This window comes from Perca fluviatilis, chromosome 4 (assembly GCF_010015445.1).
Source record: "Perca fluviatilis chromosome 4, GENO_Pfluv_1.0, whole genome shotgun sequence".
Lineage (NCBI taxonomy): Eukaryota > Metazoa > Chordata > Actinopteri > Perciformes > Percidae > Perca > Perca fluviatilis.
In genome coordinates this window covers 21,082,071-21,095,726 of record NC_053115.1, presented here as the reverse complement: position 1 = coordinate 21,095,726, position 13,656 = coordinate 21,082,071, and the positions used below count along the sequence as shown (strand labels likewise).

Below are 13,656 nucleotides of genomic sequence, written 5' to 3'. Positions count from 1 at the left end.
TGTACAGAGTGAAAGGCACCCTGAACCAAAACGGCTACCACAGCATTTTGCAGCGCCATGCAGTACCCTCTGGTATGCGCCTAGTTGGTCAGGGGTTCATCCTACAGCAAGATAATGACCCAAAACATATGTCCAAGCTATGCCAGAACTACCTTAGCAAAAAAGAACAAGATGGTAAGCTTAAAAACCTGGAGTGGCCAGCACAGTCACCAGACTTAAACCCCATTGAGCTGGTTTGGGATGAACTGGACAGAAAAGTGAAAGCAAAGCAACCTACAAGTGCCACACATTTATGGGAACTTCTGCAACAGAGTTGGGAAGAACTTTCTGAAGAATATTTGATTTCCATTGTAGAAAGAATGCCACGAGTGTGTTCAGCTGTTATATCTGCCAAAGGGGGCTACTTTGATGAGTCAAAAATTTAGAATACATTTTGGTTTATAAATTGATTCCATGATTTCTTTTAACTTCAATTATTTATTTGTTCTATTCTTTCATTTCAGAGTACAATAAGACATTGAACTGCATGAATTTCAATAAAAACCTGGAAAATTGGGGTGTTCTAAAACTTTTGACCAGTAGTGTATATATGTTTTTCTGACCCCACTTTGGCAGCATATATCTCAGATGATCTCTGATGTGTCTGAGAGTCCCGGATGGTCTGGCAATGCGAGACTACAGAGTCCCTGATCTAATTCAAAAAACATGCTCTTTTGGTACCTAGGAGGTTGCATGGACAGCGCCAATGACCCTGGACTCTTTAGGGTCATGAACACACATGCGCGCAATGAAAGCTTTGTTTGGAGAGCAGCAGTAGTCGGTCCTGGCTGCTGACCCTGTGACCCACCATCAGCTGTTTCCCCTGCAGAGTGACCACTAGCTGCTTCAGGCTCAACCCCAAACATCCTCTGTTGACTCCACAGGTGATAGTATATCACTTGGTTTTCCTAGATGTCCATGCCTACCATGAGTGGTTGGCACTTCCCTTCCTGCTGATGCTTCTTTATTTTGCGTCCATTTGCGTCATGGCACCATATGCAAGGATATTGCTCTGCATGTACGCTTATTTCCCAGCTCCACAAGCTTTGTTTACAACAATACACCCTTAATGGAACTAAATAAACTCCGTATTGGTGGAGGGAATGAATATCAGCACGTACAAAATATGCTAACACTTTACAAAAAGTTACACACAATTTGAGTAGTTACCAGGGAACAAATTAGGAATGAATGAGGAACTAACTGCTAGTGAACAATAAGTTAATGAGTAATTAATAAAATATTATAGAGTAGCTATGATAAATTAATGATTGAGAAACAAGTGAGGAACAACTTGAAAATGTATGACTTTTTAATAAGTACTTCCCTAATATTTCCTAATGGAGGATAGTAGATAATGATGAGGGCGGAACATGCAAAAACTTGTGTCAAAGACATGAGAAAATTAAGGCTTTTCAGGTTAGATGACAGATCTGTTTGGTCGATGATAGTCACAATTTGTATAATCTTAGTTATTACAGGAGTGTTGCCACTGCTGAAGGACCACAAAGTCTGTAAGGAGGGAGACGTGCTTACTCCTGAGTAGGCTTGTATTCTGGTGAGTTCTTGACTGTTTTACTATAGAAAATGCCTTCAACAACAGAGGGACATTCAAACCATTCATCCTGACTGCCAGTGCTGCCCCTAGAGTCTTTAATCTCTCTCCTTTGGCCTTTTTTCACCCTTCACCTTGAATTTTAGCTTTCGACTGAATTGTTGTTCAGTGAACACTGGTGACTCAAATTGGTTTTCTTTTTAATGTAATAGTTTTATTAAGGCAGTTATTTTTCCCTGAAAAAAATATCTTAATTTTAAAAGTGCTCTTCGTTACTACACAAAAACAAATTTCAAGGGTGATTTCAGGAAAAAGGTACAAGTAACGAAGGAAATTAAGGGAAAGGGGCTTTAGCAGATCTCTTTTCTCTCTAAAATTTCATTGGACTATTTTGGCTGGTCAACGGATGTAGTTTGGACACTCGTGGGCTACAAGATTCCAGGCCTCATTGAAGGCGGCGACCACTCTTTCATCCAGAGGACCCTCCTCTGCAGCAGCCAGGTTTTGCTGAAGTTGCTCCATACTTGACATGCCAATGATGACTCCATCACCAAGATCACCCTGGAACAGCAGACAATTGAATGGTCAAAGAGAAAAGTGATGCTATCAAACCAAAACTACTTATAACAACTATAAGCATCAGTACAGCCTTTAGACTCTGACTAGGCACTTTCAGATGAAAAGAGCTAGGATTTTGGTATTGACAAATACCAAACTGTGGGTTTTATACAGTTGATCATGTGCATATCATTTAAATTCTTAATTTATTTCTGGGAGGATTGATGTTGATTTAGAAAAAATATGCCAATTGCGCCAAAAAGTACCAATTAGGCTTTTAAATGGTATGACAGCTGGAATCTTAATTTATCATTATCCTATATACTACAAAGACAGTTCTCAGTACAGCTGCAACGATTAATCTGAAAAATTCTGAATATATTTTTTTAAGCAAAAATGTCCAAACTTCTCTGGTTGCAGCTTCTCCAATGTGAGGAGTTGCTTGTTTTCTGTTTTATGTCATTGTAAACTGAATATTTTTGGGTTTAGGACTGTTGGTTGAAAAAAAACACAAAATGTAATGATGTATCAAGGACTTAGTTGCAGGCATAGTTCCCAGCATTTGTGCTGTATTAACAATATCATGCCGCTGCAGTGCTCCATGCACAATAGCTACCTTAAGTTGGGAGTGATGGTACAACCAGCGCATAGCAGCAGAAGTCAGGGTGGGTTTCTCTGAGCCATAAACTGTCTCCAAGGCCTTTTGAACCACGTCTATTGCTTTGAATTGACTCTGCTTCCAGTATCTGACAGAAGAGGACAGGCGCAATGACTATGTGTGCTTTTATCAGTGGAAGATGTAGATAAGTGCAGACATGCAGAAATACCTAACATGATGCAACAACATACTGTTAAAAACAAGTTTCTTGTTGGGAATATCTCAAATGTAAACTGCAGGTCTTTCACCTGTCCCTGTATGCTGCAGCCAATTTGTTACCAAAGAATCGTCCTGCAGGCTGGGGTACATCTTTGTCTTGGTAATGGTACTTTCCTGTCAGAATGCCAGCTGCAGAGGAGGAGTAATGTTAGAATTCAAACTAAAATGATCTAGGGTTCTACTATTTATGCACTCAATACTGTCACCCACTCAAAATACAGGCTTTTGATGCTACATTTTTGAGAAAATGTTAAAACTAATATCAAAACAAAATAAGGGTCTACAGTCATGGTAGTGGCTCTGTGAGGCTGTCCGTAGGCACAGTAGCGCTTTGAGCCACAGCAAATGCTAATGTCAGTATGCTAACATGCTGATGTTTAGCAGGTATGCTGTTTATCATTTTCACCATTAGTTTAGCATGTTAGCATGCTAACATTTGCTAATTGGCACAAAATTATCATAAAGTATAGTTGTGGCTGATGCATGTTTTTCAAGTATGTGGTCATAAACCAAAGTATTGGACAAATTCAATGTTTGACCTGATGATGGCGCTAGGTGAAAAGTTAAAAGATTATAAAGTGATTACAATTTATTAATTTCTCTTACAGCCCCACTCCCGAAAAAGCCCAGTCTGCTCTGATTGGTTTGTGATAAGGATGGTGCTCCTTGGCAAAGATAGTTCTCAAGCCCCGAGTGTAGATACTCAGATTCGGGGCAGTATATTCTATTGAGCCTGGGTGAGCAAAACCTATATGGCTTGTTGAATCCCCGTTATCTGATCTAGGCATCCCACAAAAGAACTGGCTGGGTTGTCTTATTTCACAGTTTATGGGTTGGATGTGTGTACCAAAATGATTTGCCATCCATCCAATAGTTGTTGAGAAATTTCACTTAAAACCAAAAATGTCAACCTCATGGTGGAGCTATAGTCTAAGTCGGGGGGAACACCGAAATCCTTAGGATTGAATCTGCTGGCCACCAAGTATCACCAACTGTGAGCATCTCCTTTTTGAAAGAAACTATTTAAATGACGACTGCAGTAAAAGGTGTAACACAAAAGGAGGATATACAGCACCTGCTAGGGGATTGTATGCATAGAATCTCATTCCGTAGTATCTCAGACATGGCAGCAACTCTGTCTCAACCTGTCTTGTAATGGCGTTGTACATTCCCTGTGAAAGGTTGTAAGAGTTTTAAGTTTTCAAAATAGAGTGAAAGCATAGCCATCAAAGAAAAATAAGATTTAGTTCAAGAACATCAAATTAAAGATAAGTGAGATGGAAGAATCACTGGGGCCAGTTTCTGATGCAGTTGATTGGAGATGAAACTAAAAGGCTGTTTTTAAAGCAAGGTGTCAGAATACCTGATACACAGTGGGAACAATCCAGTTGTTGTTTCTGCAGATGCTGGCAATTTCAGCCACTTGCCACGATGCATAGTTTGATACACCAAACTCCTTGAATTTTCCCTGAGGGGGATATTTTAAAATGAAAGCATAGTTTAATTAAATATTCCCAACATAATAGGTACAGTATCATCAATTGATTTTAAGAAGTATACATTGTAGACAAAGCTGCTGTCCTTGTTGGTGTGTCATGTTAAAGGAAAGGTTCCAGTTATAACTCATGGAACATTAGTTATGGGATCTCTTTACCTCTTTGTGCAGTTCATTACAGGCCCTAAGGGTATCCTGGATGGGGTTCTGGTGGTCAGGGGCATGAAGGTAGAAAAGGTCCACACAATCGGTCCGCAGCCTCTGAAGGGAGGTTTCCAGCTGAGATCGCACACTCTCTGGCTTCAGCGTCTTCCCATCCCAGGGGTTGGCCTTGGTTGCTATGCTTACTGTCACACAGAAACACTGAATTAAAAGTATGTCACTTACAGGGTGTTTTTAGCAAACAGCTATCCTAATGACTCTATTATGTTAAAAAAAGACTATATTCCATGGTCAGACTGTAAGTATGTTTAGGCTGTAGCAAAGTGCCCCTTACTAGACATTTACAGAAAAGCAAAGTTATGGTCACCTAAATTAGGACCCCCTTTTGAGTTGGACCCATGGTCGGACCGGGAGTTGGGAGTTTTTTGTATGCATTATTAGAGAACTGTTTATAATTGTTTTTACATTTTTATGTTTTAGGCTATTTATTCATTTTAGTCAGTATGTTAAAAAAAGCAGATTTATACATCTGAACGTAATGAGAAGATTGTAGAATGAAAGCGACTATATGTTAATTTCCAGGTTCATATTTGTATTTTTGTTTTTTTACTAGAACATGTTTACATGTTTAACGTTCAACAACCTCTTGATTTTTCTCATACTGTCTGTCTGAATATAACTGCATACACCCTTTGTCTGAAACGCTTTTAGCGCTTTTCTCTTACAGCCCCACTCCCAAAAAAGCCCAGTCTGCTCTGATTGGTTTGTGATAAGGATGGTGCTCCTTGGCAAAGATAGTTCTCAAGCCCCGGGTGTAGATACTCAGATTCGGGGCAGTATATTCTATTGAGCCTGGGCGAGCAAAACCTATATGGCTTGTTGAATCCCCCTGTTTTCTGATCTAGGCATCCCACAAAAGAACTGACTGGGTTGTCTTATTTTTCACAGTTTATGGGTTGGTAGACCCTGCTGGACCCTTTAGTGTAGAGGACTGGCCTAGAAGAGTGAATGTCCCTCACTGACTGACTCACTCATGGACTCCATCCTGTCCACATTGTTGAAAATACTGAGGTTGTGGTCTTTGGCCACTACTGTAGGTCAGTGATCTCTCTGGTGGCCTTTTTTTAATGCAAATTTATTTTTAATGGCTGATATAAGGATTAACTTTTGATTGTAAAATAAGCATGCCTCTTTACTTCAAGTAGCCTATTAAAAAAAAAAGTCTTTGGCATGCAATGGCACACAGTCATTACAAATATCGGTGTTTCTGATATAACGTTACCTGTTTTAGGAAGATTCATGCCCCCTAAGGCTGTCTCTGACTTCCCATCCACATACATGAAGGCTGTGTCCACATGGATGTGTCCCCTGTCCAGGAAAATCTTCACCATCTCCAGGCTCTGCTCTGCGTTGGCTGGTTGACCCAACGACATAGTTCCCAGTAAGGAAACTGGCCGTTTAGTTTGAGACAACGACATGTTTCGACGAGCCACAAATCTCGGCAAATGTGTGAGCACATCTTTAAATGTCTGTCTTCCTATTTTTACCCACTGCATGCTACAGTACAGCAGCTAGCCTGTTACTTAAGGTCGTTTTGAAGTGGTGATAAGGTAGCGTTGTAAAGGTACTTAACCAAATTAAAAAATGAATATTTGATAAATTTACTAAACAGCTATTTGCCTTCTTTGCTTGGCTGTAGTTGAGGCAGTGCAAAGTTCGTTTTCTGTGACCACTTGTTGTTTTAGACAACATAGTTAATATTTATTCAAGTCTCTTTGTTGCATCATCTGCATCACTACAATTAGTTCTTATTTTAAACCACAAGGTGTCAGCAAATCTGGGTTTTTCCCCATAGACTGTATGGGATGAATATGACTGTATACTTTATATACAGTATATTTTGTCCTGCATACAGCAATGTGCAGTTCAGACATCCACTGAAATGTAATGTCTGCATGAACATACTATGGGCAAATGAAGCCTAATCCCAGTTAGGACCATACATATACTCTGATAGTTAGGACAGTGAGTTTGAGGGAAGTGACAGCGACAGAGACAGAATAATTCATCCCTGAATCAGGTTTGAGAGGCAGAAAAATACTGGTCTACACCCAATTTATACTCCTGGAATAATTACACTTACACGTCCACAGCCTGATGACAACATGTCCCCACTCCATTACTTCAAGAAGTTCTTCTTAGAAGATATCCTTGACGTTATCGTAGAACGGTCAAATCTATGCCAGCAAGCCACTTAACCTCACTGCCAATGAACTGGGGAGGTGCTGACCAATACAAATTTTCTGAAGTAAGTTAAGTATTTCACTTAATACATGTTCAGAAACTATTAGATTTTCCAAGGTGTTTTACTACCCTTATAGCACAAAAATTCCTTGGTGGGGTAAGGGTGACAGTTTTGATCATTGATAGCCTACATGATCAGAGAGCCTCAATCTTTCAAAAAATAGGATACAATATTTTTCTTAATGAAAAATCATGCAGTATAGTTTATACATATTGAGACCCCGTCTTAGAATGACTAAGACTTTAGTTTATATCATTCAATAATTGTATTTATTTGTTTCATAATATTTGTTTAAAGGATCGTATGCACTAGTAAACTTGCTGTTTGGTGTATTGTATCTGAGTCAGTGTCTTATTTTCAAAGTTTGTCTCTGGGCATATAATAAGGTGGCCATGTGCAGTCTGCTATATGTACTAGATCAGTAGCCTACTTGGAGACAACAGTGCACAGAAGGTGGGGGTGAATAGACCTTTTTCACGGCAGACATGTTGACATGTCATAGTAGGAAAAGCACAGGTGTATTCAAAACCATTAATGATGGCTGCATTCCACTTAGGAGAGGCCCTGGTATTGTGCATGCTGACTCGCTGAAACAGCTTACTGGGACACTTGATGGAATTGAGCCATCGTTAAGGTTATCAATTTCAGCTGTGCTTTTCTTACTATGACAAGTCAAAATGTCTGATGTGAAAAATGTCCATATAGGGGCCCAACAGTAGATTTTTACCCTGGAGCTTTCAAACTGCTTAATTCGGCAGTAGCGCCGAGATCGAAAAGTGGCTGATGGCATAAGCATTAACTCATTCATTTGATTATGATAAGATTTTTGTTGTTGTTGCAGTTCAAACAATTGTTTTCTGTCCCCACTTTGGCAGCATATATCTCAGATGATCTCTGATGCGTCTGAGAGTCCCGGATGGTCTGGCAATGCGAGACTACAGAGTCCCTGATCTAATTCAAACAACATGCTCTGTTGGTACCTCGGAGGTTGCATGGACAGCGCCGATGACCCTGGACTTTTTAGGGTCATGAACACACATGCGCGCAATGAAAGCTTTGTTTGGAGAGCAGCAGTAGCCGGTCCTGGCGGCTGACCCTGTGACCCACCATCAGCTGTTTGCCCTGCAGAGTGACCAATTGCTGCTTCAGGCTCAACCCCAAACATCCTCTGTTGCTCCACAGGTGATAGTATATCACTTGGTTTTCTCTACCTACCATGAGTGGTTTGCACTTCCCCTCCTGCAGACGTTTCTCTGCGTTGAGTCATGGCTTCGATATGCGCGAATATTTCTCTGCACGTGCGCTCATTTCCCAGATCCACCAGCCTTGTTTACAATGGTACGCGCTCATGGAACTAAAAAAACATATTGGTGGAAGGACAAGGTCTATTGTAGGCTAAATATACTCATAAGCTCAAGCTTAATTATATAGTTCACGTCAGTTGATGGCGGCGTTGGTCTGTTTTAAACCGTTTTATGAAGGGACTCCCCTATATAGTAGAGAGACAAGAACAATCAAGTTCCAAGTAAAGAGAAAAGTTTAATGCGGTTCAAAGCTCCAAATCAAATCTAGACCCGATACGTCTGTCTTCAAGCCCCCGTTTGTGAGTGCTCTTTGCCGACTGCAGGGTGTCTTGTGTGTGTGCGTTTCAGCTGCAGAAGATCCGAATAATAAATGGCACCCTTTCCACCCCCCCCCCCCCCCAAACCCCTGCCATCATTACCAAGTCAATGGAGGAAAGACAGAAAGCGCTCAGCCTCCACACGTTTTTGCCCGTTAGTCCAACATCTGCAGTGACGAAGCATAGGTGAGCTGCGGTTTTCAGTCAGAGTCACACACACACACTGGCTGAGAGCGAGAAAACACACCGCATGTGATGGCTGGTTCGTTTTTGGGAAGTCCTGATCATTTCCACGCGGAGGATATTTACGCGCCTTTTAACATTCTCCCCGTTGAGCGATCTGATTTTTGTTTTGTTTTGTTTTGTTATTAGGTTACGTTTTTTTGATGGTTAAACGGCTGAGCTACTCATGAATGACTTTGCGAGTAATTCACAATTTTTATAAAAAGAAACTTTTATCCAAGAAAAACCAACATGGATAGTGTTCTTTTTTCTTTATTCCTAATATTTATTATAGAGGCTCGTGCATTGCGCTATGGCATCCCCAACAATCTCCAACCCTATATGTGAGTAACCTTTTGTCCTATGTTTTGTTGTTTATGGGCTGCTGATTTTACTTGGCCTATATTTTCTCAGTACACAGATAGGGATGATGTTTACCCTTTATCTTTCCTAAGAGATTTTTACAGCCTCACGTTCCCTGCCGAAGTTTGAGTATGAGAAAACTGCTGGTTCACCTGCACATGCAAACACTTGTGTCAAAGACTCAACCATGCAGAGGCAGAAAACGGAGGCTTGTGAGGTTTGTTTTGCTAAAGGTATCACAAAGCAGCTGAATAACAGATCTATTTTGTAGATACTCAAGGGTTCATTTAACTGTTGTGCACTCTCATCATGGTCTTTATTGGCTTCCATGCACAGCATCACTGTAATTTACATGATTATATATTAGCGCCATGTGTATAGTCTGCACTGCATTCCTAACTCTGTCAGAGTATGTTTGAAGCCCTTCAAAGTGAAGAGCCAGACAATTATAACGAGTATTTTAAACCCCGCAAAAATAAATAAAGAGCTTTAATTATGTTAAAGATTCTCTGCCGTTATACCTGCCACTAACAATAAGGTCTTTACATATTTAATTTTATACAGCTGAAGGTGATGGTGGTTACTATTTATGAGATGAGCAGCTGGATGTTGTCTTAAGATTCTGAGCTTTCTTGTCCGTCCTTGGAGAGTTGCCAAAGGAGTACATGTTTCAAAGACCATGTTGCGCTTTTGACGAGGCTTCTCTGTGCGCTGCACCAAACGGTGTGAAAGACACCAGTGGCAGGTCTGCCTGTTAACCCAGACAGACTTTGTGTTAGAAGGACAAAACCTCAAAGTTAGAATGCTTAACATGTTTTACCTGGGGGCGAAAATGTTAACTGTCTCCTGCTTCTGCTGACATTCAGTCTCGTATACAAGTGAAAACATGCATGTCCAGTGAAAACATTATAAATATATCTTGTGAATTGTCTGGGAAATTGTGACCTGTTTTAGTTTTATTCATTTATTTTGAAAATATTGTGCAGTGAAGTGGTAACCGGTTACATGGATTGTCCATCATATGCTTTTGTTTCCCAGCAAACCTGGCTTACATCTAAAACATTTTGATCTTCATATTCCTCTGATCTTTGATCTGATTGATAATTTATGTTGCTTTTTTTACATTTTGGGTGGAAGATATGAAAACAGAAAAAAATTAAACAGAAAATCCTTGCCACTTTCATGCCAATGCCACCTTCTAAAATACTTTCAGGTAACACATTTAGCATGAATACTGAATTTAGGTTGAGCTACAGGTAGAATCTTGTACGGCTCAGCGTTCTGAAAGGTGATGTATGAGGAATTCCCCTTAAGTCTTTAAAAATACCAAAACCAGACATCAAAAGCAGTCTCACACCTCAGCACAGTCATTACGTCGTAGTCCACTAGAAAGTGCCCTATGCAAGGTTTGAACATTTATCTTTGCTGCAACATTTCTCACAGCATGCATACATTGCCCCACTGACATCTTGTGTACATCTGTAAAAACATTAAGTATTTTTGCCACGTTTTTTGTTTCAGGCCCAATGTGTGTGTGGAGAGGGAGGTGACACTGGTCGCCCAGAGGCAGCCGTGTGTGCAGGCCTTCACACGCATGGTTAAAGTGTGGAAGCAAGGCTGTGTGGGACAGTCATGGTGCATGGGATATGAGAGGAGGTGAGAAATGCATGTTTGTCGTCTGTCATTTGCAGTCTAAACCTCTGACTCTGTTCTCATACAAACACTCCCATCTTCACCTGCTGGGGATGTAGTGCGTTGCTGATTAAGCTCTGGCTAGAGAAAAGCATAAATTATGTCTTTTATGAGTCATGCAACCAAAAGAATTTACCAGAGTGCATGATCCTTTATTTGACTCCACCTTCAAACAGTATCAAACAGATGAGCTCCCTGACCTCCAATTTTCTCTCAATCTCTTTTGCTCTTGTTCTGTAATCCCTGCTTTGAACCGCTCATACAGTTAAGTGCAAGGTGTAGCCCCACTTCATCCGGGTTACCAGTCATTAACTCACAGGCGTCTTTGCAGCCAACATTCCTTTGAAGGAGAGTCCTAATATAACATTTTAGCCTGTCTCTATTTCAGGAGTTTCTCACTTTGCTGCTCACGCTCGCTTTCCCAGCATTATTTACCGTGTTACAAAATCGAAGGTCGCTTTGAAGGCAGCCAAGGCCACAATTACTTGCCGCAAACAAAACGTGTTTCCACGATGCGTAATGACTGTGGAGCAATGAGAGGGGTGCCAAAGTACAGGGATATGCACCGTTTTCTGAAGTTGAGTCTACCAGTCTCACACTTTAAAATGTCGCCTTAAAAGTCTGGGGAAATGTTTGCTGAACATCATACTGCATGTTACTCGAAGGACTGGGAGTCGTTTGATCAGATTAAATGTTTTTTTTTTTCCTAATCTCGTGGTACTGTATTTAACCACATGGAGCATTAGAAATGATATGTGCCAAATATTGTCCAATAATCCCTATGTTTATATGCATGTTCACTCACACACATACTGTTTCACAATGGAGTGCTACTACTACTTAAACTCTTGTACTTTATGTTGTCAGTTCTTGTATTGCTTTATTTGTTTATTTAGCTTTTAACTTAATATTTGTCATGTTAACAGGACAGCGTACTACACTGCATACAGACAAGTGTACAGACAGGATTATCAGACTGTGTACAAGTGTTGCCCTGGATGGTCTCAACTTAACGGAGAAGCGGGCTGTCTGTATCGTAAGTATCCAGATTTTTCAGGTTTCAGGTTTTAAAGTTAGGTATGCTTACTAAAAGACAATATTTCTTTTCCTAACTCAGCAGGAGAAAGGGTACTTCAAACATCACCTCACCCTTAGCGCAGACCTCTGAACGTATAGTTTTCAGAAAAAGGTCAAAAGGGTCAAGAGATGCTTTGCCCATCCAGACTCCTGAGCAGATGTTATCAGTCAGTGCCATGTCCACAGTACTTGTGTTGTTACAACTGTCCCACAAGGTTTAGATGTGGACGGTGGGAAAAAAAAATCTCAAGTGTTGAAAGAGTTTTCAAGTGTTGACAGTCACTCTGAAACAAGGATTGCATTGTAGTGTCTTGTTCTACACTCAGCAAAAAACTATTATGATGTAGATGAGGTAATGGCTCTGTAGCGCTCCTGTAGTGTAAGATAGATAGCCTGTCTGGCAGTCAGCTTTTACTTGGCTGGATACGTACATTAAAGCTCCAAACGGCCACATTCCCGCTCTGGCTGTGCTCCCATGTTTAAATCTTGGCTCTATTCCATATAGTCACGCCACTGTTCTCATTCAGAGGTGTGACATGGCTATGCAGGTCAGAGGATTGCATTATGGACATGAAAACAGACAAGCCCATCCAGTGTTTACCCTAACCAATCACAGTCAAGGCCCCCAAAACAATACCCATCAGCTCATGGTGGGGAGACCACGTGCTGATACGCACAAAAAGGACAATGAAAAACAAATATGAATCTCCCCTCTATGATTCCAATCCATGTATGGAGAAGAAGGTCTGTTGGTCACACTAAGACTGTCAGCTTCTCATCTCTTTGTGGATAAGCTTAGCTTCTCACTGCTGAGACCAAGAAGCCTCCTTTGATGGGATTTTACAGCCAGTGATCCAGAGCGCATAGCCTGCATACCATAGACAGACCCTTGGCAAAGCCTTCCTGTAAACAGTTTGTCCCCTGTCCGGTTGACTGACAAGAAAGTTCCCACTTCCTTGCTCTCATTGCCCTACCTGGAACTGACCTGTGTGCTCAATGTTCAGCGCTGACACCCCTAGTACAGGCACATTACTGTCTGGAATAGCCCTCTGATGGGAAGTGGATGGGATGTGAAGCGAGGGAAGATCTCCTGGATGTGCCTGTCATCGGTGTCTTATTATGGCATCTATACTATCTTCAAAGAGCTCTTTGTTTTGCTTTCAGGGAAAAAGTAATGGTATTAAAATGAGTCTGGTTTGTTTTAAAGCACTCATACAGAAATGTCTTAAAGATACATTCTGCAGGACTGCCCAGTGTTTCGCCTCACTTAAGAAGCTGGGGGGTTGTTTTCTCTTTTCGCGTGACAATGGCTGCTCTCTTCGACGTGAGGTAGGGCTTTTATCTCTGTAACCAAAGATGTGGCAGCACTTTGAGATGGGACAAACTAATCACCCTTTTCTCTGAGCCATTGAACCAGGATAAAAGGAAGCTCATGCCACAATCCTCCCTCTCCCACTCCTGCCCACTTTGCTATGCACTATCTGTACTGTACCTCAGTCAGCACAATGCAATCTGTGGGGCTGTTTTCAACAGCACCTTCAACATCCAAAAGGAAAAATCTGCTTTGGAAAATGTACAGCTTTAGCAAATCCTCTGAAAACCCCCAAAAGAAGGGAAGATTGGGAAAGATGGGAATGCTTTGTGTTAAGATAGTGATTTAGTGTCTGGCAGTCCTGAGTTTTTTCTTTGT

At 41.0% G+C, this 13,656-nt stretch overlaps 2 protein-coding genes across 6 annotated transcripts in view; one reads left to right on the top strand and one right to left on the bottom strand.

The window, feature by feature from the left end:
• Window positions 1–1,333: 1,333 nt before the first annotated feature.
• LOC120558205 (aflatoxin B1 aldehyde reductase member 4-like) lies at window positions 1,334–6,416 on the bottom strand. Of its 2 annotated transcripts, XM_039799159.1 has the most exons (7): window positions 5,969–6,416; window positions 4,684–4,871; window positions 4,393–4,497; window positions 4,105–4,201; window positions 3,059–3,158; window positions 2,769–2,898; window positions 1,334–2,155 (listed from the first exon to the last, which is right to left on the bottom strand). In XM_039799159.1, the coding sequence occupies exons 1-7, from the start codon at window positions 6,240–6,242 to the stop codon at window positions 1,994–1,996; spliced, it is 1,056 nt and encodes a 351-aa protein (XP_039655093.1). In that variant the 5' UTR covers window positions 6,243–6,416; the 3' UTR covers window positions 1,334–1,993. The 2 variants fall into 2 exon arrangements, with proteins under 2 accessions (XP_039655093.1, XP_039655094.1); XM_039799160.1 differs by lacking the exon at window positions 2,769–2,898.
• A 1,654-nt stretch (window positions 6,417–8,070) lies between these two features.
• Window positions 8,071–13,656, top strand: part of megf6b (multiple EGF-like-domains 6b) — a 69,392-nt gene continuing 63,806 nt past the window's right edge. Inside the window, exons 1-4 of one of the 4 annotated variants that reach the window (XM_039799147.1) lie at window positions 8,075–8,173; window positions 9,130–9,178; window positions 10,719–10,853; window positions 11,816–11,925. In XM_039799147.1, the coding sequence (XP_039655081.1) occupies window positions 9,177–9,178; window positions 10,719–10,853; window positions 11,816–11,925 (247 nt within the window). In that variant the 5' untranslated portion in view covers window positions 8,075–8,173; window positions 9,130–9,176. Of the gene's footprint in view, window positions 8,174–8,208; window positions 8,330–9,129; window positions 9,179–10,718; window positions 10,854–11,815; window positions 11,926–13,656 lie in introns of those variants that run through there. The other 3 variants (XM_039799145.1, XM_039799148.1, XM_039799146.1) reach the window with 3 other exon arrangements.

Coding starts and splice junctions, on each gene's coding strand:
- LOC120558205 (XM_039799159.1), bottom strand. CDS start 6,242: ATGCAGTGGGTAAAAATAGGAAGACAGACATTTAAAGATGTGCTCACA. Junction 4,202..4,392: donor TTGTTCCCACTGTGTATCAG/GTATTCTGACAC, acceptor AACCTTTCACAG/GGAATGTACAACGCCATTAC. Junction 3,159..4,104: donor TGCATACAATCCCCTAGCAG/GTGCTGTATATC, acceptor CCTCCTCTGCAG/CTGGCATTCTGACAGGAAAG.